The 26,357-nt window shown below is 41.2% G+C and overlaps 1 protein-coding gene across 1 annotated transcript in view; it reads left to right on the forward strand.

Annotated features, from left to right (window-relative positions):
* Positions 1-26,357, forward strand: part of HFM1 (helicase for meiosis 1) — a 108,101-nt gene that overhangs the window by 64,758 nt on the left and 16,986 nt on the right. The window contains 10 exon segments of the mRNA XM_048861119.2: positions 8,974-9,059; positions 14,394-14,477; positions 17,263-17,420; positions 18,339-18,442; positions 18,900-19,052; positions 19,651-19,746; positions 20,177-20,295; positions 21,169-21,254; positions 21,406-21,515; positions 22,825-23,067. Coding sequence (XP_048717076.1) covers positions 8,974-9,059; positions 14,394-14,477; positions 17,263-17,420; positions 18,339-18,442; positions 18,900-19,052; positions 19,651-19,746; positions 20,177-20,295; positions 21,169-21,254; positions 21,406-21,515; positions 22,825-23,067 — 1,239 coding nt within the window.

Raw genomic sequence — 26,357 nt, forward strand, 5'->3', positions numbered from 1 at the left:
GGGGTTTCTAGGCATTTCCATGTCTTAAACAGTCTGTTCACTCTCTTAGAAATAGTCTGAAACACTGTCGATCCATTACAGTTTTTTGTGCTTCCTGTGATTTTTCACATTGCAACTGTGTTGCTCTATAATTGAGTAGTGCTAAATAAATAGCCTTTTCCCCTTCACTCTACAGAGTCCACATTCTTCAAATCTGTTTTCTTGTGCGTAATAGATATCATACTGAATTTCATAAGTTTTAGCCAGATGGATGCATTCTGTATTCGTGAACCGTGGTCCATTGCTATCATCGCAGTCCTTGAAATTCCATGACATGTAAATACAGACTTAGTGATCACGGTTGAAGCTGTGGTATCTTGAAGTATCAATCTGGAAAGTGGTTAAAATAGTCCATTATGATCAGGTGGTCATGTCTTTCCAGGGCAAACAAATCCATTCCGACTTTGCCTTCGAGTACTGCAGGTTGTTCATGTGGTATCATGTTTCTTTCCCCTTGTGTATCTCTGTATTTCAGGCAGGTTCCCCACTTGCTCATTATTTCGTCCACATCACTGTTTATATGTGGCCAGCATATTACTTCTGCTCTTTTTTTTTTAATTTAGTCATTCCAAGGAGTTTTGGTGTGGGACTTAATTCTCATTTACAATAAGATCCCTTTACAACGCACTGGGAGTGGGAGTAATGTACTTTGTAAAGTGGCCCTCATGTAAACGAGAATCAGGTCCATAGTCTTTCCAGTATTTTCCTTCTTATGACTATGGAAATTACTGTTTTTGTACACTTCATGAGTACTCCCAAAATCACTGAGAGGTTCATTTTTATATGGCGAATATGATGTGTGGTAGCATTTGACTCCATCCAGTATTTAGAGCATGTATTACTGCTTGTATTGTTTCATCCTTAGCTGTTTCTCTTTCCTGCTCATCTTGTATTTGTGGCAAAAGGGCACGTGGTGCTTTTATCGAGTTCACATGAACTGGTAACTGCTTATTCTAGATCATCTATTTGGGAGGTAGCAAAGAGAACATATGCTCTTGACAGAACGTCTGCAATTACTAGATGATGTCCTGGCCAGAACTATAGCATTAAACTATACTTTTACTGCAGTGTAGACAGACCATGAAAGTATAAAACACCTGCAGCTGGCCCGTGGCAGCTGACTCAGGCTCGGGCTGCATGGCTAAAAATTGTAGATGTTGGGGCTTGGGCTGGAGCGGGTCACAGATGCTGGGCTCCAGCCCGAGCACCAACATCTACACTGCGGTTTTATAGTTCTGCAGCCTGAGCCCTATGAGCCCAAGTCAGCTGCCATGGGCCACCTGCAGGTGTTTTATTCCAGTGTAGACATATACACAGAAGTAACTTCTATATTCTTCTTTAAGTACTTTCTTGTGTGTTGTATTCAGCGGGTTAAGGTCAATTTCAGCTCCTCAGCTACAGTTGTACAGAAAATTGTGATACTTTGTACAGCCATATAAAAGGCCCATATATTTCTCTCTTTCAGTTTCCTCTTGTAAGTTTTTCTACTGCTGTCATAGCTCTTGCAGCATATCTTATTGACAGCCATTCATTTTCATGCCTCTATAGCAGTAGAGCTTCTAGGTTCCTTTTGAAGATACTCTTTCGGTGGGTCAAACAATTGCCAAATTAGAGTTGATATCAATACTTTCTTCAAATTCTTGAATTCTTTCATACTCTGGCAGCTAACTCCATTTTTTATCTTTGTGAAGTTAGTTGAGTTATTTGAACTACATAGTTGGGTGTGAATTTACTGACACAATTGAACATGCATTGTGGTCTTGGATATATTTATTTTTATTAAAATTTTGGGTCTCTGTATGTCAGTGTTGCATGAATCTTAGAAACTTCAAGCTTTGTGGTCAATTTATCTCATAAGTGTGTGATTTTCTATTTATTTTTTTAATTGACATTTGGCCTTGTTCAATTTAGGACTGTTCTTAATGCTTCTTGCACTTTCTAGTACCCTCCACATTTCTCCCTGATATTCAGCAGAAATGCTGCTTCAGGCTATTATATCCAATGCCAAATTTCTCCTCACTTCTTCCGGCAGGCAGGATTATGACCAATCACCATCCAGGATTTTTTCACCTCTTCTGTTTCTTCAGTTTTTTAGCTGCTTCACTCAGGGTAATATGCAAAAAGGCAATTTCTATGTCTGCATCTTGTTCTATTTGTCTCCCAGCCGGAGAATGAAACAGAAAAAGTGGGAAAAAAAACATATCCTTATAATAACGTTTTTTCCTTCCTTCTTTGACAGAACCTCCCACTACTTCAGCTAGGCAGTGGCTAAAGCAAGTTCAGGAGCTGTGACAAACAAAATTTGTCAGCTAGTCCACTTCCTTAAAGGGGATAAAAGCTCACCCAAGAGGGTAGAGACATTTGCTGAAGTAACAGCAAACTAATAGTGATTGATGTGGTCTCTGGGGCTGCAAAAGACAGCCTGAACAAAGTTATCACAAAGGGGAGGGAAGTCTGTCTGTTAGAGGCTCTCCCTAAGTCAGACCTGGAAGAGGTGCTTCAATACTTCATTGAGGGAAGGGATCTCCACAAGCCCCTTCCTTTACTCTTACCTATGAAGTTCTTGACACAAACAAAGAGTCCTCCTTGGCTGCTAAATCTTACCAGGAGACTAACCTTTCCTCCCAGAAGTTATCTAAAAAGGCTTGAGGGCTTCTAAGTTGCTTATTCTTAGCCTTCTTTCACTGTTCCTAGAAAATTGTGATGAATGCCAATACTTTTTCTTCTAGTGCTGGTCCCTATGTGAATTCCACACATGGGTACACTTGAGTACCATGTGCCCAAGTCCAGAGGTTTTAACAAGCTGTGTCTGTTGCCTCACACTCGTGCAGTAGGTCTCCTTGTTCTCCCAAATGAGGGTATAAGAAGCGTGTGGGTCAGTGCCCCTCCATTCCTTGTTACCACTGCATGGCTTGAGGCAGAATCCATAGCCCTCTCTTTCTTCAGCTTTTCAGAGAACCTGTAAATAAAATTGTAAATATTTATTCTTCCTAGATTTAGTAGTTATAGTTTTAGTGTATCTTTCTTCCCCTGACTGGGGATTCCCTCCCCACAGTCTGGGACTATGCCCGGAGTCCTGGGCTTCAAAAACTGTGTCTTCTGCCCTAGATCCTTCTCTGTTACTGACAAACAGCAATGCTATCTCTACTGTCTGAGTGAGACACATATCTCTGCAAAGTGAAGTATTTGTCACTTGTTTCCACCAATGCCTTGTAGAGCCTATGAGCTTTGCCTTAGGAAACACTTGATGGAGAAGGCCATGAGGCCCCTTTCCAGTCTGGGCCAGGGAGACATACGTAGGAGCGGAGCTTTTGGCTTCTAAGCCCAAAGACCCTTCAGGTCTTGTGTGTAAAGGGCACTGTTATGGGCACAAAGACCCTTCAGGTCTTCCCATGTGTGTAAAGGGCACTGTTATGGGCACAAGGGCAGATCCCCGTCGAGGACTGTCCATAAGAGACATGATCCTTCCCTGAGTCCACTGAGGTCAGGTGCCTTCCCCAAGAAACTGGCTCCTCTAAAACCTCCTAGATTGCAGGGTAAAGTGTGTAGGAAGAAGGATCTGACATTTCCATCAGTGATTCTGTCACCAAAGCATAAGGACTTTTATCTGCCAGTTCCATCTACAAGTGTGGGTCTGGACTTCTTTGTTCCTATCTGTCCACCCAAAGTATGTACTACACCCAGGGACACGCTGGTATTGTTGGTGCCAACCACTGGGAACTGTTGCACACCGGGACACACAGAGACCTACATGGCACCAGTGGATATCTTTTCTACTTGCAGTCCCCCCTCTTCTCTGGCCCAGCCTTCCTAAGGGACAGATGATACTACTTTGATTTCCCCTTAATCCTCTCACTTATAGCCATCAGGCAGGATTGCCCTGGTACTGATGTGTCTGCCATTTCAACAAGGCCAATCTTCAGATTCATGCTGGCCCCTCTTACATCCCTCCTGGAGAGAGTCGAGCCCAGACAGGCAATTCAGGACTTACGGCCACTACCCTTATAGAGATGACTTCCCCAGAGACCGTGCCATAGGGTCCCCCACGAACAAGTGGCTCCTCCGTTCTGGCCTTATTGGGAGCCGTGGGATCCCCGTAACAGATGCCTGGGATCCACTTAGGAGTCTTTCTGCTCTTCTTTCACCAACAACTGGATCTGTGAGTGTATGAGGAGGATATTGAGCCAGAATCACAGGTACCAGCAGTTCAACAGGATTTCCTCCTCCTATCCAGATGAGGTAGTCTCTCCTCCATCCCCACCGAATAACCATAGGCAATACCAGGAGTTGCTGCAAAGAGTGGTTAGCAATCTCTAGATACCTCTGGAGGAAGTCCAAGACCCATACCACTGACTGCTGGACATTCTGCAGCCTCAGGACCAAAGTAAGATGACCCTCCCAGTTAACGAGACCATATTGGAACTGGCAATATCAATCTGGCACAGCCCAGCATCCTGTAGCCCCACACCTAGGAAGGCTGAGAGGTACTATTTCATCCCAGAAAAGGAAGCCGAATTTATGTAGACTATTGGGCACTAAGCCAGGTGACATTCCATAACTGGTATCCCCCACCCTTCATCTTCGAGTTACTAGAACATGTGCACTCTACCAGAATTTTCACCAAACTGGGCCTCCGGGGTGTTTACAATCTAGTACACATCCTCTGTGGGCACTTTGAATATTTAGTAATGCCATTCAGTCTGACCAGTGCTCCAGAGATCTTTCAGCACTCTGTGAACAATGTATTTAGAGACATCCTGTAGCAGTATGTAGTCATCGTTCTTGATGACATACTTATGTTTTCAGATAACCCTGATCAGCATTGTTACCATTTGATTCCATGCTGGAAAAGCTATGAAAGTATAGGCTGTTCATGAAATTGGAAAAAGGTACCTTTGATCTGTCCTCCACAAAATTCTTTGGATACATCCTTTCTCCAGATGGATCAACAGAAGTTAGAGGTCATCCGCAGGAAGGCAACGCTCTGATCCCCCCCATGAGTTACAGCTTTTTCTGGGCTTCTTGAATTTTTACCAGAATTTAATTCCGGGCTTCTCAGGGCACATAGCCCCCATGAGCAACCTCCTCTGCAAGGCCATCACATTTGTTTGGACACGCAAAGCTGACCATGCTTCTGAAGAGCTCAAAGCTGATTTCACCACCACTCCCATTCTAGCACACTTGGCCCTCACCCAGGCATTCAGAGTGGAAGCCAGTGTCTCCAGTGTAGTCATTGGAGCCATACTGTCTCAGAGACATGGTCCACAGCAAATGTTACACCCCTGGTCCTACTACTCACCCCTGCCAGATGGAATTATGATACATTAGATAAGGAAATGCATTAAATCAGCCTTTGAAGAGTGGTGCCATAACCTCAAGGAAGCCCAGCGCCCAATGCAAGTCTTTTTTGATCTTGAATATCTGAATGCGGCTCGAGCTTTAAACCAAAGACAGCTCAGGTAGGCATTATTCTTTCTCCAGTTTGATTTTTGCCATCACCTATCAACCAGGAATGGGAAAGCCGATGGCATATCCTGAAAGGGAGACTATTGCTAAGAGAATGCGGAGCCTAATCAAGAACCATCCTCTCTCCTAAAACCTCACAACTTCCTTAGTGCCACAATACACCAGAACTTGCTTCATCTAATCCGATTCACTTCACAGGGCAATTTGTTAGCTCAGGAGGTGATGGAACAGCCTGAGCAAATGAGACCCAGAACAAAAATGCAGTTCTCTACACCGGATAGGATCACCTACATCGATGGGCACATATACATTCCACTGAGGCGCCCCTGGCTAGAACGGCTACTAACACCCATCTTTGCCATGAACCTCCATTGGGTCCACACACCTTCCCATTTCTCCTGGTGGCCCCATAGGTAAGCTGAAGTCCAGGATCACGTTGACTCTTGTGACCAGTGTGCTCATACCATGGTTCCCCTTGATGCTAGTACTCCAGAGACTCCCCCTAGACCCTGGGCCTCCGTCACCCTGGACTCCATAGTGCAACTCCCTTCCTCTGGCCACACAGTCGCCTTAACTGTTGTAGACCAATTGATCAAAATGGTGCATTTCATCCACTGTATCGACCTAACCTCTGCTGAAACAATGGCTCGATTCCTAGCAGTTCATGTGATCCATCTTCATGGGCTTTTAGACTGTAGCACTTTGGACCAAGGCCCTCAGCTGGTCTTATGCTTTTGGCATGAAGCCCTCTGTCTAATGGATGTTCACACTTTTATTTCCTCCATGTACCACCACTAGACAGATGGGCAGAGAGAGAGGGTGAACTAAGTATTAGAGCAATACCTACAGTGTTTGGTTAATTACCATCAAGATAACTAGTTCTCCCTCCTTTTTTATGCCGAGTTCTCATACAACAATGCTGATTATGCCTCCACGAGGCAGAGTGCCTTCTTTGCAAATTATGGGTTCCAGCCTTGCTTTCACCTAGCTGTGCCAGCAGCCTCCCCGAACCCAGCAGCCGGTGACTGAAACCAACAAATTCACCATATACAGGAGAAACTTAAGGACCACCTTGAAGATGTGAAAAGGAACTACAAGTATGCAGTTGTTGACACCAGGAAGACCCAGCTCTCATGATGGGTCAAAAGGTCTGGCTTGCAGCAAAACACCTCTGTATGAATAAGCCATCCCATACGCTAGACCACCAGTTCCTCAGACCCTTCCGGATTTGTAAGCAAATCAACCCTGTCATTCAAATGGCAGCTCCCTCAATCTCTTGAAAGTTATTAAGTTTTCTGTGTATCCCTCCTGAAGCATTACAAGATGGACCCCTTTCTTGATTGGTCCCAACAGCTGCCCCCACCAGTCCAGGTCCAAGAGTATTTAGTCCATGCTATCCTGACTCTAAACTGCAGAGGGGGAGAGACTGTACTACCTAATCAATTGAGAAGGCTAGGGTTAGGGTTAAAACACTCTGCGGAACCTGCTGCCCATGTCCATGCCCCTGACCTGCTAAAAAGGTTTCATCAAGACCCCTCAGATAAACCAGGCCCAGTGCCCATCTGGAGGAAGGATGCCTCTGGAGAAGGGGATGATATAAGGATACAGGGACTAGAACCCAGGTCTTAAAAATGTAAGATGGCTGACAGTCTCACAGTGCTACCAGGAGGCCCTGCAGAGCCCTAGTCAGGAAGCACCATGAAGAATAGGTGCTGCAGGAAGTACTGCCCAGGAGACCCCGAGTGGCAGTACCTTGTGGCCCTCTGATTGTTCAACCACCCTATTTAACCCTGGTGGTTGTCCCAGAAAATTTTCTGGACAGCCACACAGACTTTGGGCCTGCTGCACTCCAGACCTCACCTCGTCTCCTGATTCTGGTCTCCAATCCCAGCCTGACCCTTGCTTTTGCCTCCTGACTCTAGCCTGGTAGCACCTCTGATATCCAGTCTCCGATTCCAGCCTTGTACTACCTGTGGTCTCCGATCCTGGTCTGACTTTGATCCTGACTCTTTGTATTGAACCCAGCTCCAGTGATTTCCTCCGACCCCTGTTCACTGGTTACCCACCCTGATGTGTGGACCCCAGCCCAGCTGTGACCGCTAGATCAGACTGCCTATGCCCTGGTCCCTTACAACACATTTGCTAGACATGCACTAATCCAGGCTTCTGCTGCAGGTTCAGCAATGGGATCTGCAGTACCGCAAGCGTCCTTGCTGCCTGCTTCCTCACACCCACCTCCAGTCTGAGCTCAGCTTGCCCAGCAGCCACATGTGGAACACACATAGGGACCAGGACTTGAAGAAGAAATGGAGGTTACGTACTGTAACTGGAAATTCTTTGACATGTGTGTTCCCTATCTGTAGTGCACTACCCGTCCTCCGTCCCCTGTGCTTCGGATCTGATTAGATTCGCAGTAAGGAGAGGAACTGAAGGGGCAACGACCTGCACTGCCTCTTACGCCCTTGCTTGGGAGAACGAGGAGACCTACTGCACATGTGTGGGCTAACGGACACTGCTTGTCAAAATCTCGCACTTGGGCATATGGTGTGCAGCATGCGTAATCACGTGTTGAATAGAGATAGGACCACACATCTCAAAGAACTTCCAGTTACAGTAAGTAACCTCCATTTCTTTCAAGTAGACTTTTCTGTCTCAAGTTATTTATATTCATTCCATAGTTCTAAGGAGGAATTTCCTGATTTGGAATCTACGTGCTGACTCCCAAACACCACAAGGGGAGACTGAGGAATTGGGAATACTTGAGAGGCATGGTTTTTTTTCAGAATTCCCTGCTAGCTTATCCTTTAGTCCAATAGATCACAGAGACTGCCTGTACTTTTCCTGATTCTAATCAGGTGTTTTGCTAAATCTGTTCAGGGACTGTATTCTCCCAGAAGATTTTGGAGACAAGTGGCTCTCCCTAGAGTGGATTTTAGTTATATCTTCCTCCAAAAAAAATATACTTCACAGGGATTTCTAGCATATGCTTAAAGGATCCCCTGGGTAGTCAACAGGAGTCTCTTGCGTGGAAGCTTATTTTATTTCAGTGCCGTGCTGTTTATTCATTTGTGTGCCCACATTAGTTATTTGCTGACTGTTGGAGTTTTTCCTGAGTAAAGCCTGCAGGAATTGGCCCTTGATCTGCCTTTCTTTGATTCTATAACTTAGTAAAAGACATTGTCATTCTCAAATGTTTTATACTTCATTTTATTGCTTTTATGTTTTGTTTATACTGTTGTTTAAATTGAACTACACAGTATTAAATTTTCTGACCACCTGAAGAGAAATAAAATTAACTATTGTTGAAAAGAAAACATTGACAACCTATTGAAAAAATGTTAGATAAAAGATCTCTTGTTAAAATTACTTATGCTTTATATTTATTTGCTGTAATGCAGTTGTTGAAAGTAATAATTTGGGATTAGGAATTCCATATAAAAATATTACAACATTTTTCAATTTTTACAGGTGTAACACTGTCAAATGCAATGGTAAATGCAGGTCTGACATCGTTTAAAAAAATTGAAGATGCAAATACAAGGGAACTTGAATTGGTATTTAAAATTTTACATGCATATTTATATAAGGAAAATGCTAATGTTTAATACTTAATGAGTTATAGACTCCAATGTTTTAAGTGGTTTATTCTTGTTCAGTATCACACTAGATTAAAGAAATATGCAATTATCTGACAGAGGTCGTTGATTTTTTTCCTGAAGTTGGTTATTAAGTTGACGTTTTGCTTCAATTATAAGTTACATGTTAATTTTACTGACATTTTTGTATTACTATATGGGGGAAGAGAGATTCACCCTAGACCTTTCCACTAACTAAAAGAATAATAGCTCAAATTCAGGAATTTCATCATTATCCTTTTAGTAGTGGAAAGTTATAGAATGAAATCCTGGCCCCACTGAAGTCAATGGCAAAACTCCCATTGAACCTCAGTGAGGCCAGGATCTCACTGCAGATGTGGAAAGATGTGGGATTAAATTTTGCTGGGCTCCTGATGCACAATTTCTTTGGCATTTTTGCTTCTTAAGTGTGATAGCATCCTCTCCCCACAGGTGTAAGGAGCTCTTTGATATCTCCAAATGGTGTGGACTTCATTAATATTCTTGTTTTGCATTTGGGAATTTGTTAGATCTTAATATGCCTTCTCTCCCTGTTTTTTTCCCCCTGGTTACTTGTGTTTCATCATTTAATACATTAAAGTTTAGGACAGTGTAGTACGGATACCTAATGTAGGCGCTAGAGGCAGCTTTTTGAGGTCTGGCTCTACTCTGGAGAGGAGCAGCAGTTTGAAGCATTTCTGGCCTTTTGGTTAGGTTGCTATTCAGGTTACCATTGGAGGTAGGGAGATTGGAATTTTATTTTTTATTTTTTTTTAATGACTCAGGTGGCCTTACTTGGTTCATTGTCCTTGGTTTAAAATTTCTCTCATACATAGTTTTTATAGTATGATAAAATAATAGTAAAGTTGCAAAGTCAAGTATTCCAAAGTCAGAAAATGCCAGAATTAAGATTGCTTGTGCAACCTTAATTTGTCTCCCTTTTGTTTATGCGTTATGATACAATATTTAATTATATGATCACATATTACCTTCTCTGCAGAATCCCTGCCACATTTAGTGCGGTACTGCCTGGCTAAGGCAGGCTATTACCTACCTGTTCTGACAGTGCTGCGCCCTGGAAGTGGCCAACAGCAGATCTGGCTCCTAGGCGGGGGGGGGTCAAGGGGCTCTGGGAGCTGCCTGAGCACCAGCTCCGCACTCCCATTGGCTGGTTCCCGCCCAGTGGGAGCTGTGGGGGCGGTGCCTGCGGGCGAGAGCTGCGTGGAGATGCTTGTGCACCTCCACCTAGGAGCCGGACCTGCTGCTGGCCCCTTCCGGAGTGCATCGCGGTTTGCAGTGCCGGGACAGGCAGGAAGCCTGCCTTAGCACTGCCGCTGACCAGGAGCCACCCGAGGTAACCCTGTGCCCCAATCCCCTACCCCAGCTCTGAGCCCCCCCAAAATCTGGAGCCCCTTCCTGCATCCCAAACCCCTCATCCCTGACCCCACCCCAGAGCCTGAACCTCCAGCCCAGAGCCCTGACCCCCTCTTGCATCCCAACCCCCTGCCCCAGCCCAGAGGCCCCTCCCACACTGTGAACCCCTCATTCCCGGCCTCACCTTGCAGCCCTCACCCCAGCCCTGAGCCCCACCCACACCCCAAACCCCTCATCCCCAGCTCCTTTGGGTCATGGGCATCAACAGTTTTCTTCAACTGGGTCACCAGAAAAAAGTTTGAAAACCACTGTTCTAGACAATACCCTGCACTACACAGCCCTGATTCAGTCCAGAGGAAGTCCATCCTGTGCACTGAATGAGGCAGGGGTCTCAAGGAAAAGATATGTGGTCATGTAATCCAAGACCATATCGTGAACCATATGCACAAGAGTGCCAAATTAAGATTGCAAAAGATGACTTTTTGTGTGCTTGACTTTGCAACCTTTTTGTTCTGTTAACATAGTTTTTGTTTGTAATTTCCTAGATTTTTTAAAAAGCAAACTGAAAAAACAAATACCATCATGTGTGTTCATATTGACATCCAAATGGTTCATCAACAGGGTTAGAAGCTCTAGATCCCCAGCGCTGACCTCTGCCACTGAAGCCAACAGAGTAAATGATAGCAGATGATAACCTACTCTTGCTATGTGAACCAGCACTAGAGGGGGATAAGACACATTTTACCAGTATTTCATAGATAGTTGCTCTCTTCGCCTGTTCAGTCCCAGTCTCCACACCTCAGGCTTCTTGTCCCAGTCTCCTTGCTCAGCCAGTCCCTCCCTTCCCCCCTCCAGCTCTTAGTCCCAGGCTCCAATTAGTCCAAGGCTCCCCCCAGATCCCAGTGTCAACCCACAACTGCCAGTCACTGTTTCTCTCTCCCCTTCCCCCACTTTCAGCGTCAGTGTCACCAAGCTCCTTGTTACAATCTACTCCTTTCCTTCCCCCTGGTCTGGCTCTTGTTCTTTACGCATTCAAGTCAGGCAGCTTGCTCTCTCATGCTGCCTGGGCTTAGCACAGGGTCCTTGAGTGCCCATGAGAGGCAAGCTCCCTGTTCTCAGTTTTGGTGCCTGATCCTCCCCCCCCTCCCCCCGGCCCATAGCAGATAGGAGCAGCAATTACAGAGAAAGCGTTGTTTCACTCCTGTATTCCTGTGTTCAGGCATGCTCTGTTGCTGTTTGGGCATGGTGCATGCCTAGTTTGGATAGCACTAGGAGCTGTGCGGGGACGGAGCAGTTTGACCAATGTACATGGCAGAGGGGCATTGCTGGCACATGATGGCATATATCACATTGAACCTGCACATCCACCAATGTGATATATGCCATCATGTGCCAGCAATGCCCCTCTGCCATGTACATTGGTCAAACTAGACAGTCTCTATGTAAAAGAATAAATGGACACAAATCAGATGTCAAGAATTATAACATTCATAAACCAGTCGGAGAACACTTCAATCTCTCTGGTCACGCGATTACAGACATAAAAGTTGCTATATTACAACAAAAAAACTTCAAATCCAGACTGCAGCAAGAAACTGTTGAATTGGAATTCATTTGCAAATTGGGTACAATTAACTTAGGCTTGAATAGAGGCTGGGAGTGGCTAAGTCATTATGCAAGGTAACCTATTTCCCCTTGTTTTTTCCTAACCCTCCCCCCACCCCCGGCATTCTTGTTAAACCCTGGATTTGTGCTGGAAATGGCCCAACTTGATTATCATACACATTGTAAGGAGAGTGATCACTTTAGCTTTAGATAAGCTATAGATAAGCTTTAGATAAGCTATTACCAGCAGGAGAGTGGGGTGGGAGGAGGTATTTTTTCATGCTTTGTGTGTATATAAAAAGATCTTCTACATTTTCCACAGTATGCATCCGATGAAGTGAGCTGTAGCTCACGAAAGCTTATGCTCAAATAAATTGGTTAGTCTCTAAGGTGCCACAAGTACTCCTTTTTCTTTTTGCGAATACAGACTAACACGGCTGTTACTCTGATCCCTAACACAAAGGCCACTCTTGCCAAATGTCAATTCCCTGATCCGAAGTCTGGGGGTGATAGAGCTTCTCAAAGAAAAAGTCACCAGAATTCTTTTGACATAAGAAAAAAAGCATTGTTTTGCAAACCTCATTCTTGGAAGAAGATGAACTGTTTTAGCTGAAACATTTACCCTCCTGCCCAAAAAGTTCAGCCTGTGACATACACCAAAAAATTGAAAATTTCAGCCTAATGGTTAAAGTTTGACAGAGTTTTAAGTGACTGAAAATAGTGTCTTATAATTGAAAATGTCAGGAAACTTTAATAGGTGGTGCTACTAGCCTATAACATTAGGACAATGTACATTTCCTTAAGGCAGAGGTTCTCAAACTATGGCCCGTGGACCACCAGTGGTCCGTGAACTCAATTCAGGTGGTTCGCAGATAGTTTCCTCTAAGGTGTGCGCCTAGGCAGCTGCACACAAGACAGTGAAGGGCCATCCACCTAATTAGTAGAGTTGCGGAGGCATGGGTCCACAAATTAGGTGCCTGTACCTGGGAGAAGACACATGTAAGGTGAGGTGGTGGCCTTGGGAGGAATAGGGGATAGGTGGGAGAGGTAAGTGAGGTGAGAAGAAGGGGTAGGGGGAATTTGGGATGTGCAGGGGTGCAGCGGCCAGAGAAAGAGGCGACTTTCCCCAGCCCCAGGGGTGCGGCTGCCAGGGAGAGATGGCCCTCCTTCCCAGGCTTAGCTCTGTGGCGGGGAAGAGACCCCCCCCCACCCTCCTTCCCAGTGCCAGCTCGAGGGCTGCCGCAGTGTGCGGGAGAGGGCACATCCATCACATTAGAAAAGTAAGATTACTGATATTAAACTATGAGTTGTGTGCTTTTATTTATAGAACAAAAAAACCCGTTTTTTTTGTTTTGTTTTTTACGGTAGTTAGCTATCAGTACAAACATTTGGAAAGATCATTAAGTGGTCTGCCGAGACCCTCAGCAATTTTCAAGTGGTTCACAAAAAAAAAAAGTTTGAGAACCACTGCCTTAGGGGAACCCCTGTGGATGCTGGGTCATCTAGTAACTTCTTTTTATTGTGGTATTGCCAATCCTGCATCTAAAACAACTCCTTTCTCCTACTCCACAGTAATGTAGAGGAACTATGGTCCTTCCAAAATGACACTAGACGCTCTCGATGGTCCCAAAACACTTATTTGTATGGAATTATGCTTGGACCTCCATATATGTGCTATCTCAGTTTTCTCTCAAGAATAGACCTTACCCAGGACTAGGGTTCCCCCGCCCTTACTCTGAATAGTATAATTTATCAGATAAAGTTGTTCATATTCATTCTAGCATGATCTGATCCATTTTAATGGAGGCAGTCTTCTATAGCATTTTTTTTGTGTGAGCGGAGGGGGTGGGGGACTAAGGAGTTCAGTAGGTTCCAAGTTCCTTGCCTGTTGAGGATTATGGGAGAGGTGAGAGTCAACCTCTGAGAGACTATTCTGCTTGTGGCTGAACAGTTATTGTACATCAGAGCAACTGATATTTTTTTCTTGTCAATTCTTTCCTGGTTGGTGAAGCAATAACTACTTCCAGTTAAGACATTCCTTCATCAGGATGAGGAAAGAAGAAATTATACCATCCCTGGAAAATAATTATCCCTCTTTAATAATAAGTACAGTATTTGCAAATTATGGGCCAAATCTTCAAACGATATGGAAACCTCCAACTTCTTTGATATTAAGGGTAGTTGTAGGTGATCCTGTGCATTCTCTTGTTAAACTTGTTTATTTGGAAGTTATTTTTATTACTGGTGAAACATGATGACTTGTAATATATCAGAAATAAAACTAAATATTTGCAGATTTTAAACAGACATCCTCCTTTTGGAAACCAAATAAAAGAATCTGTGCTACACCTGCCAAAATATGAACTTGGCATTGAACAGGTAAATTCTTCCAATTGCTTTACTGGGTAATGCTTTTTATGATTGTTTTGCTTTAGAATTCTGCTAACATAGTAAAAATAAAATATTTCAATAAAATATTACAATAGTAAATGTGTAAGTTCCACATCGGGGAATATGAAATGAGGCATGCCCTCTTCAACCTTTCCATGTGTTGTTAAAGGCCTGCCCATTTAATTTATATATATTGTGTGTTCCTAACGTTGTTCTTTGTGACCTCTCTATGGCCACACTCCACATTTTAGGAAATATTGTCATAAGAAATCAAATGTTCCTGAAACACAAGTTCATTCAAAGACTTCTTGAGTTAGTTGTCTACATTCTACACAAAATATCTGATCTCTTTCTTTTCTTGTTTCTTCTGTTTGTCAGCAACCTTTTTATGTTAAAAGATGCGAAAGGAGACAGTTCACCTATTGATCTAGCTCTTTTGAATATGTAAATCTGACAGCTCTCTTCCATCTTAAATATCAAACATGAGGCAAAAAGAGGTCAATAAGAACTTTTTTCTGTTTTTAGATATCAGATTCAGGAACATACAGAAACAATAGCTGATTAGAATCAAATAATTGATACCATGCATATCAAAGGAGTCATGACCTAATGCTTTGGGTGGGAGACAGGAAATCCTGAGTTCTGATACTCACTCCCTCTGTGGTGTTGGGCAAGTCACTTAACCAATCTGCCTCAGCTTTCTCATCTGCAAAATGTGGATAATAACACTTAATTGCCTCATAGAGTTGTTAAGACAATTAGTTACAGTTTGTACTTTGAAGATGGAAAAACTTGATACAAGTTTAAAGTGTTATGACTATTATTATAATAATGATCAATTCTGTTTTAGTCTGTCATTTTGTAGATTAGCACAAGTACTTGAATAATGTATTAGTAAGTCTAAAATCCTTTTCAGAAGGAAAAGTTAACAATGATAAATGCTGCACAAAGATCGGCCTGCATTATTAAAGTTTTTTTCTCCTATAAAATTGAAGCAAGAAGTATCTAGTTTTCTTGCTTCATCCCCAGACATATTTACATACGAATTAATAGGAGAAAAGGAGGATTTTTCTTGTCTTATTCGGTATTCTTTCCTGTGAAGCTAAGATTTTGACACATGTATTTGTGTCTGATGCATTTTTTGTTTATGCCAACAATAGAGGATCAGTATTTAATGTATTTACTCTTTTTCAGCCAAGATTTATTGTGATTATATTTTAATTTATATAATCCAAATTGGACCCATAATAGCTGATATCAGTAACTGATAAAAACCAAGACATCTCAAATCAGCATTTCAAATAGCATTATATTGTTTATGAAAAAAATACATACATGTAAAATACACTTTGTTTTTACCATAAGTTTCTCCAAAGCAATTATTTCCCATATTTTCAATAACAATTCTTCAAAATTACGGGCACAGTTGATTTTTCTAGAATTTGGTGATCATGTTACTGTCTTCCATTAACCACTGATTAATCTTTTAAATGGTATAATTAGTACCCAGCTATTAAACTTAGTAAAGGGATACGGAAGCTTTGACTGTTAGATTACCAACGTGAGCCAGACTGAACTATGCAGTGTTGTAGTTGTCAGTCCCAGGATATTAGAGAGACAAGGTGGGTGAGGCAATATCTTTGATTGGATCAACTTCTGTTGGTGAGAGAGACGAACTTTTGAGCTGCTGCTTCTACCAGACCTGAAGAAGAGCTCTATGTAAGCTTATGCTCAAATTTGTTAGTCTCTAAGGTTACACAAGTACTCCTTTTCTTTTTGTAAATACAGACTAACACAGCTGCTACTCCGAAACCTATGTAAGCCTGAAAGCTTGTCTCACTCACGAACAGAAGTAAGTCCAATAAAAAATATTACCTCCTGCCCCTTGTCTCCCACATAGAACTGGCAGTTGTGACTGTAAGTCATTATAATAGGAAGGTTCTTTAGGGGTTTGTGAGAAAGAAGTTGATGGTCTCAGTCTAATTTGTCATGAAAAAAGTCCACTCAAAACTGCCATGATTAGCGCTCATCATTGCAGTCTTAACATTAGAAAAAGAATGGAGACTTCACTCACCTAAAGTAGTCTCCTTCTAAATCAGACAGATACACATTCGAATGAGGAACAGGGCAAGTGCTGAGAAAGCTTGCCTCGCTGCTGTCTGTAATGAACTTGTTATTTGGGTGAATGGAATAATAGTTGATTCACTTGCATCACCAGTCTGACATATTTTGAAAACACTAGGATTACTTAATAAAGTTCTAGTAAAATAGGTATTTTATAAATTACATATTTCTAGAAAGCACCTGGTTTAAAGACTGTAAAACATGTTGAAATGCTAGTAGAAACAGGACATGAATCTTTATTTCTGGTGTTTGAACTCCAGCAATGGATACATGAGGAGCATTCATATCTATCTTTGGATTTACTAGTAAACAGACTGTTCCACCAGAAATCACTGGTGGGCATCCCTCATAGAATCAGGTTTCTATTTTCCTTGGCAGTGAACAGAAGGGGTTTTTCTGTGCTGTTCCATTCATCTTTGGCTAGAAGTGCAGAGCATCTTTGAACAGTCATTCAAACTTAGAATCTCGGCAATGAACTCACAATGATAGCCCTTTCTGATTGTGGACAAAATAAATGTGTTCTCTGTTGAAATTGCACCTGTCCAAATTGAGCCTTTGTTCTTGGTGTACAAATTCATGAAAAGGAGTGTGGCTTACTCTGAAGTGTTTTTACTGGTTATATCATTTTATGTATGATTTATTTTCCTAGCTTGCAAAATATAATGATACAGTGGCTGAAATCTTAGTGACCATCATATTAACAAACTTTGAACAACTTCAGATTAAGAGAACTGCACCAGATTTTCACTATGTAACCTTACTCATAGGAGATGCTGATAATCAAGTGGTTTTTAAACAGAAAATTATGTAAGTGTGATCAGTCATGTTATTTACATCTTTAGGAATGTCATTTTGTATTATTTCCATGAAGAGTCAAATATATAGTTGGTGTAACATTTTTTTATATTAATGAGACTAACGAAATATCTGTTATTTTAGTGGAAGTCCTGCTGCAAATGGATTCCCTAGGCCCTATTCTCTGTTGCTCTGTGTCCTGTGCAAAATGCGTATAAAGTGCTTCCTGATTTCGTAGCATTTTACAGGTGCTTTGCACTGGTGTAAATGGCTAAACAAGGCGCAGTCCAATAAAGTCAGTCCCCTTGCATATATCATGCCATTCTAAATATCTGTGCAGTTGTGTTATCAATTTTATTGATTATATTGAAGCCAAAAGCATCCAGTTTTAATATAAATACACAAAATTTACATTACTTAATGCTTACAGAAAGGAAACTTTTTGAATTGTTACTCACGAAAATTAGGTACTGAATTATTTACATAGGCAGCACTTGCCTACCTTCCCTACACACGTTTTTTTCACCTGGCGGAGGAATTAGACACTCTCTCTCCAGTTGGATGAGCTGTACGTGAAGGGAATGGGAAACAAAGAGTAAAATAAATCTTCTCCAACTAAATGACCTGCACCTGGGTCCTGATCAAGTCCTCACAAAGAGGAAGGCGTGCTCTTTCCACCTTGCAAAACTGGAATGTCATCTCAGGACCCTGGCTATCTTAGGGCTGCAGGCCCTGAAGGCACATCCTATTGGAATGTTTTTGAGACCGCTCATCAATTTGATCCCCTGAATCAAAACTGCTCTATGGTCTTTTACCAGATTTCCATACTGCTAGCATCGCAAATAACGTGACTTTTTTTCATAAAATGTTTACCACTATCTTACTGTCCATTGTGTATACTTAATATCATTATATTATTATATGTTGCAGGGATTCTGTCTTGCTGAAAAATGGAAATTGGACTAAAAAAATTGAAGTGAAAAGAGCTCTTAAATCTGAGGAACTTAGTATAAATTTAATTAGCTCTGAATATGGTAGGTTTATTGATATGATTAGTACTTTAAAATATACTTTTAAAGATGTTGAATAAATAGTGAAACCAGTTTTCTTTATACCAACCCAAAACTTCAATAAAAATTAATTAATTATGAGATTTTTTTTCTAATGTAACTGTTTCATGTTAGTGTCATATACGTTGCAAGTCATCTCTCCTTGCTCCCTAGGATTTAACCTGAGCCCTTCTCCCCAAAACTCTTTAGAAGACGACTCCAAAACATTTCAGCCCATACTTATCCCCATCCATCCCCAAAGTTTTCCAATCTCCTCTCCATCAGTTCTGAGCCACATACCAATTCATCATATCAGATTTGCCTGATTTAACATTGATTCTCTTAATGGCAAATCGCTCCTTGTCTTTAACCTTGTGTAAATGGTAATATAAGAAAATATTTTTCAATTTACATAAACATTTTTGTGTTCCATTTCTAAAAGTTGGGGTGGATATTCAGCAAAACTATACAGCCTTTTACTTAGGACCAAAAAGGTTTGGAAATGAAGTGGTTTTACAAAGAAAATTAGAAGCTGAGTCTTCACCTATGTATCATGCCTCTTCAATAAGATCAACAGGAGCGAGAAAGGATACAGGTAATTAATAATACTCTAAAGAATAGAGTCCCATATCCTGCTCCTGTTGAGGTCAATGGACGTTTGGTCAGTTACTTCAATATGAGCCGGACTGGGCCCCATATTTGTTCATCTTTCTTCACTTTTGGGTAAAATGTTGTATGAAAACACACTACAATATATTAAGGAATTTAGTGTACTGTGGCTTTGAATCCAGTATAGACAGTTGTGACTATTTCCATCAAGTCACAACAAGGGCATAGAGTGTTGCTGTATTGGCTCAATAGGTAGTGAAGTACGTTTCCATAGGGAAATGAATTAGGGAGAGAAGTTGGACATCTAGTACCTCATGCCTTCAGAGTTTTAGGGTGGTGTTGACATGATGCTCACAGCTTTTAGTGGGAACAGTTATTGCTTTGCTATGAAAACAGTCTTAGCAACCCAAAGAGGAAGTCTCTCTGACAAACAAGAAGCAGTTGACTTTTTTGACCCAAAAGTTTTTTGAGGGTGAACAAAAATCTAGTGTCATGGATGACTTTGTTCCTTTTTCTCCCTGAGAAACCCTCAATAAAATCAGTGAAATAGAAAAACGGCAGCATTTCTTCTTCTATTACCTCAGGAGGTGCCTGTAACCGAGAGACCGCCTACATGAAACTTGGGAACAGAGAATGCAGCCATCACTGTAAAAATAAAGATGTATGTGGACACGACTGCTGTGAGTTTCATGAAACCTCATTATTTCTAACATCTAAATTCAAAGGATCTAATTCCCTCATTTACACAAGTGTAAATTAGGATTAATTTTGTTGATATTAATGGTGACATTGGTATAAAAAGAGTACACAGCAAGAGAATCATGCTTAAAATGTCACTATGATGCAATCTAAAAAGTAAAAATTATTAATAAATAACTGCAGTATAATTATTCTGTAGCGAATACAACGAAGAGTAATATTTTACAGAATTTGATAGCAATGTCAAGCTTTTCATATTTTTGTATGAAAACAAATGCGTCAAAAATTCTCTTATAAAACATCTAAGATGAAATCTTAGCCCTGTTGAAGTCAAAATTCCCATTGACTCAAATGGGGCCTGTATTTTACCCCTAAAATTTAATCTGAAGAATTTTCAATTCCTTTTCTTAGGTAAAATTGGAGTTTCACAGAAATCTGAGTTAAAGAGAGATTCAAAGTTTTCTTCATACCTAGCTGATTTAAGGAACAGAAATGCAATTTCATCAGTTCCCCCAGTCAAACGACTAAAGGTTCGTTTTAACACACGTTCCTGAAAATTTTTTTATTTAATCTTATTTATTGAATATATAAGTATTTGTGGGTTGAAGGTATTTTGTTAATCACATACAGACACATAGGATCAAATGTGTCCCATTGCTGTGAAATATGGAAATAGCAAAGGAACACAAAAAAGATAGGAAAGGCCCAGTAATCTTGGAAGGGTGTAGCTGCTAAGTGGTATGCTTCCCATGAGCCTGTGGAAGCCTTTTTCTGCAAACACTGCCTGATTTGTACTCTGCAGATTTAGGAAAGTATGGTGGACTAAGTAGCAGGCATAGCTGGAAGCCACCATTCTATGTGGCAACCTAGGGAAATACTACCTGAAATTATAAGTAAAAATTAATACTGGTGTCCTGAGAGAATTATGCTGCCAGGGGAGATGTTAAGAGTAACATTATTTTTAGATTCTTAGACTCTACAAAGTATCAAGGCTAAGCGCTTTGCCCCCTGGATGTGCCTGCAAATCTCTCTTCCCTATGGGAAGAATGTGGCATCTGAGTTTCTGCAATGCTTATTTCCCCCTCCTTGCAGTTTTTTCTGCAGTGGAGGATGATTTGGCCCATAGATAACAGAGAAAGAAGTGTGGTTAACAGTCTGGTCTTGCTGAGATATTTGCATTACTCCAAGATCTCACTGGCTAAATTGAGTAATGTGATTTATAAAACTTTTTAAAAAATCTGTTCCATCAGGTAGCTGCACATTTCATGGATTAATTCTATAAAATATGAATAACAACTTTCTTCCTATAGTGGCTTCCCTATTTTTTGGAAAGTGCAAGTGGTGTGATGCAGACTATTTAAAATACAATAATACACTAATCATCTGTAATAATTTTTTTTTAGATGCAGATACAGTTAAATAAATCTCAAAATGTGGATCTGAAACCATTTGTTTTTACACCGAAATCTTTGCTGCCAGCATTACCAAGGTATTATATTATTGCTATAAGTAAAATAAAATTTAAAACCTGCTCAGTTTAAATTCTCTCACTGGCATAAGCAGTGAAGACCTGTTTTCTGAATCAAATTATTTTTAATTTGCAACTTTCTTGTGACTCTGTTTTACTGATTTGTATGAAGGTCTGACTACACACAGTCTTCTGCCTCAGCTTCACGAGAACACTGGAATAATGTTAACATCCTTGGTAGACCTCAGAACCAACTGCAATCAGAGAGTTATGAAAAGAGTGGTAAGTTATTACTAATGTATGAGATTTTCTATGATTTTTTTCATTGTTTTGAATTAAACGTTTCTTGCAGAATTAAACCTGTTGAAATCACTACAGCAACCACCATAGTGCTGCAGGGAACTGCATAATTAGGGCAATACAATATGTTCTGTCAAGGCAAGGAACTTGATTTGACATTGGCTTTTCTTCTAAAAATCAATTGAAGTTTCAAGAACAGATCTCAGCCAATAAATGTCCCTTAAAGGAAAAATGTACTGGTTAGTTCTAATACCTTAGGGCCCAATTCTGTAAAAACTTATTACTGAGTTGGATGCTTATGACTGTGCTCATTCCCATTGATGCCAGTTGTAATGCATCAGATAGTTTACCTCTATCTCCTTCTTTTTCCACACACGTTTCCCGTCATCAGTGGAGTATCTGAGTGAAAAGTGAGCATTATGCTTTGTATTGTTGGGCTCTTAAAACAGCTAAATTAACCTTTAGTAAAACCTCTCTATTTATATTAAAAACTAAAGTTTTATTTTAATATCTTTCAAGGTTCTAATTGCTCCATAAATGTGAGTATATATCAATAGTCAATGAAACTTTATTGCTGCTTCCCATCATTGTTGATGAAGGTCCCAATCCTACCACATAAACTATTTTCATTTACATACACTGCATGTTAAGTGCTTTCCATTTCTAGTGCACGGCGATTTACAGTATACAATTGTGTTCTATTTCCAGTGTTCAAAAGGTAACAAAAGAAATAGAAAATACTGCTAACTTGAATGTGTATCTCCAGAAATGTACTGCCTCCACATCTGCTTATGCTCATTTCTGCTACTCAGGCAATGAAAGGAAATGAAAACCCTTCTGCATAGTACTCTCAAATAATGTTTTAGTGCAGCTATCTCTACATATTTTAGTTAAATGCTTTTAAAATTAATTGTTTAAAATGTGTTAGTCTGCTGTGATTAGTTTTGGGGAGTTGAATTTATAGGAGAGGGAGACAGTGAGTAAGACTAAATAGAGTGAATAAAGAGCAAATGAATGGGGTGGGAAGGTAAAGGGACTGGGCTCGTCCGTGTTAAACTTGCACTCTATCAAACCATAATTCTCACACTTGAAAAAAAAATTAAATCAGAGGTGACTTGAAATATTCTTTATAAGGGTCCCTTGCTGGAATTTGCTGTGAAGATGACTGTTTTCTTAAAATAACATTGAGAAAAAGTGTGTAGCTAACATAGTTTGCTTTTTTTATAGGTTGAACAAATACTCTTAAGCATGTAATCCAGAGTTTTACACCCCTATTATAATTGCATTACAGATTTCTCTTGGGAACATTCTGTGACTGTAAGTGAGGAGAGCCATCAGACAATGACGTCAAAGAAAAATTTTAAAGAATCTTTAATGCAGCATTTGACTAATGCAGATAAAAGCAGCTCTTGGTTTTCAGAGGCTTTGAATGTGAACTTTGAATTGGGAGATGAAGTTTGGGATGATTTTGATGATGACAAATTAGTACATGCTAGCAGCTTTTTCACTGGTGTGGAGAGTAGAGAAGATTTAGGTAAAATTATTTTGGTGTAACCTATTGTTTATAATTGTCACTGTATGTACCAAATGGACAGTGCACCAGATAATCTTCCTCAAATTAACTCTTCGCCCCCTTTTTGTTAAAAGTAATTGATTATGATCTGAAGTAAAATTTAACTTAAAATCTGTGGGTAACTTAATTGACCAGCTGATTTAGAATTGTTGTTTAAAGACAGATTTTTCATTCAAGATTATTGCAGCCTAAATATCAAAGAGAGTTTTCTACTCAACCTTCATTCACAGTCTCAGAAGTTGGGTGTTTGTTAAAATGATGAGCAGGGAACTAGTTAATGTTTTCACTTAAATTGTTTCCAATTTGGTACAGTTAATTGTAGGCCTTACCAACAAATTATAGACTCAGCACTTGCTAGCCCTCTGAATCACCATAGACTTCAGAGATTTTAAGATCAATAGATTTTGCCTTTTTCCAGCAGGCAAGTTCTACTGTCTAAATGCTGTGAAATTACTTTGCAACTGCCAAAGATTACTCCCTTCCTGTGGCCTGAATTACAGACACCATATCCACCTTTTCCCCATACATTATATCATAGTCAGGTTCATGGACCTGATTTCATGTGTATTATTCCCTATTTCACAATCACAGTGAAGCTGGTTCTTCCTGATTGAGTCCATAACCAATCCCTCTCACAAAGACAGATAACTGGAAGAGCCATCCACAGTATTCGATTAGAAAACAGGTTGCGAGAAGGGAAAGTTTCCTTTCTTCCACTGTCTCTCTGTGTAAATATTCACTTTTTAGGCCCTTTTCTATAAGGTGCAGAGCACCTTCAAATCTCAGTGAAGTAAATGGAATTTGCAGAATTGGGCCTATTCACCAGGGCCTGGGTAGGATAGCTCTATCAGGATGCATGCTTTAAGTTGGGAAAATAATGGTTTCTGAAAATTAGGAATTGTTTTGGCCCTTCTGCCTTCTATGTTTCAATAAGCAGTGTGGTTTTGAAGACAAAATAAACCTTTGTTAAAGTGCATATTGAATTAAGCATTACTTGTTCTCACAAGTGAATGTAACCATATTAAAGTAAATACACTTGCAATGTATTTCCTTCTGTTCTTCTGCAGCTATATACGTGCTTAAAATCAATAGAAAAGAAATATAAGGAAACAAGTGTATTAAAAGTCTCCAAATTATCATGAAAGTCAAATGATAGATCAATTCAGAATTCGTGATAATTTTGTAAATATGTGAATTTGTTGTTGTTTTTTTTTATTTATGCTGCAGTGTGGATAAATGTTAACTTTAAAATTAATCAACAGGTAAAGCACCAGAAAAAAATGGGAGTTTTACAAATGTTAAGTTAAACTCTTAAAATAGGCTGCATCTACACTGACAAAAACATGACCCTTAATTCACCCCTGTTGGTAGCAATGGCAGGAGCTGAACCATAGATAGGGCTCAAGCAGGCTAAACTGTTTTCACCACCATTTTGTCTATCCCCACTCTGAGCAGAGTTGACCAATACAATGGTAAAAACACCTGTCTAAATTAGTTTCTTCTTCAATGGTGGTCCCTATGTGTATTCCACATGTGGACACACAGGCGCATCATGCACTTGAGACCAGAGATTTCTAGCAAATAGTGTCTGTTGGACCACACCTGTGCAGTTGTTCTCATATTCCATACCAAAGGTATAAGGGGTGGTTTGAACTGACATCTCTCCAGTTCCTTCTTACCTCAGCATAGCCTGAGTCAGAATCCTCTGTCTCCAAAGAGTATTGTCTACATCTTGTACAGAGTTCTAGTATTTTACCATATAAGTAGTTTCCCCCACCTCAGGGACCTTTCCCATTTTTCCCTTTGGGAGAAGGACTGTGCCCAGAGTCCCAGGTTTTTAGAACTGTCTCTCCTATACCTGCTCCTTCTCGATCAGTGATGAACACCAATGCTGCCTTTACTGCCTTGGGGAGGCTTATATCTCTGCCAAGTGCAGCAACTGCTGCTGCTTCCCTCCCTGAAACTGAGATGGACGAGAGCTTTGACTGAGAAAGTACCTTATGGAGAAGGCCATGAGACTCCCATCAGATCCAGGCTGGGGAGAACTCCTGTACATCGGCTTCAGGCTGTGAGCAGTGCCCCTTTGAGGACAAGCTCTGGAATAGAGACCAGAGTTGTTAAGCCCAAGGAATCATTACTTTAGGGCTTTCATGAGAGTAAGGGGCACTCTCATTGACATAAGAACATATCTCCTAGATCTGCTCTTAAAAGAGAGGCTCCCTTTCTGTCTCTATTCAAGTTATGTGTGTCCTAAAGACTTAGGTCCACCTAAATCTTCTGGCCACAAGAGTAAGGCGCAAAGGAGAAAGTATCCGTCGGTACTGGCTCTGGCTCCAACTCTTAAGCTGGAAGATAAGCACCAACTGAAATCTCCAAGTTGGACTCCTCTTTGATGATTGACTCCCATCAGGGTCCACTGATGACCATGTCCATAGTCACACTGGATCCATCGGTTCTGGCTACCATAATGCTTCGCACCCAGAGACAGACTGAAACTTAACTCTCTGAGGGTGAGATAAGGCAAAAATATCCTCCAACCTCCTCCTCTTCTTCAAGTGCTTGCTCATGTCCATTCCATATTAGCTGTGTGTGCTCGCCACGTGCACTGGTGCCGGAAGTTTTTCCCTCAGTAGTATCCATAGGGGACCAACTCTGGCACCCTCTGGTTCCCTCCACCCTCAGTTCCTTCTTGCCGTCAGTGATGGTGCTGGAACGTCTGCTGCTTCAGCTAGCATTTTGCTCATTCAGTGTTTCTTATGAACGTTTTCCTGTAAAATAGTTGTACATAGTTAATAGTTCCCTTAGTGTTGATTCTAATTTAGCCGGTCCTGGACGGGATTCAGCCTAGGGACAGAGCATGCCCTGGTCCCCATGCTTTAAGACTGTGATCGTTGTAAGCAGCCTATGCCCATCAGTGACCCGCACAGTAGCTGTTCAAGGTGTCTGGGCGAAGGGCACATAAGTGACAAGTGTCACGCTGGTAAATCCTTTAAACGCCGGTCAAAAAAGGAGAGAGACATCCTTCTCAGGGCGCTCCTGATGGAGTTGGCACTAACTCTGGCACCGGAGCAGAGGTCTGACTCGGCCCCAAACACCGCAGTATCGGTGCAGAGCGCCCCGCCAGTGCCATCTACAAGCTGGCACCGATCCCCTTCCCTGGATCTGGCCAAGAAGCTGAAGAGGACCATGAGGGGAAGATCTCCCACTTCCCATAAGGGAAAGGAGAGGGCCAGAGGAGAGCAAAGACCCGT

The sequence above is a fragment of the Caretta caretta genome, chromosome 8 (assembly GCF_965140235.1).
Source record: "Caretta caretta isolate rCarCar2 chromosome 8, rCarCar1.hap1, whole genome shotgun sequence".
NCBI lineage: Eukaryota > Metazoa > Chordata > Testudines > Cheloniidae > Caretta > Caretta caretta.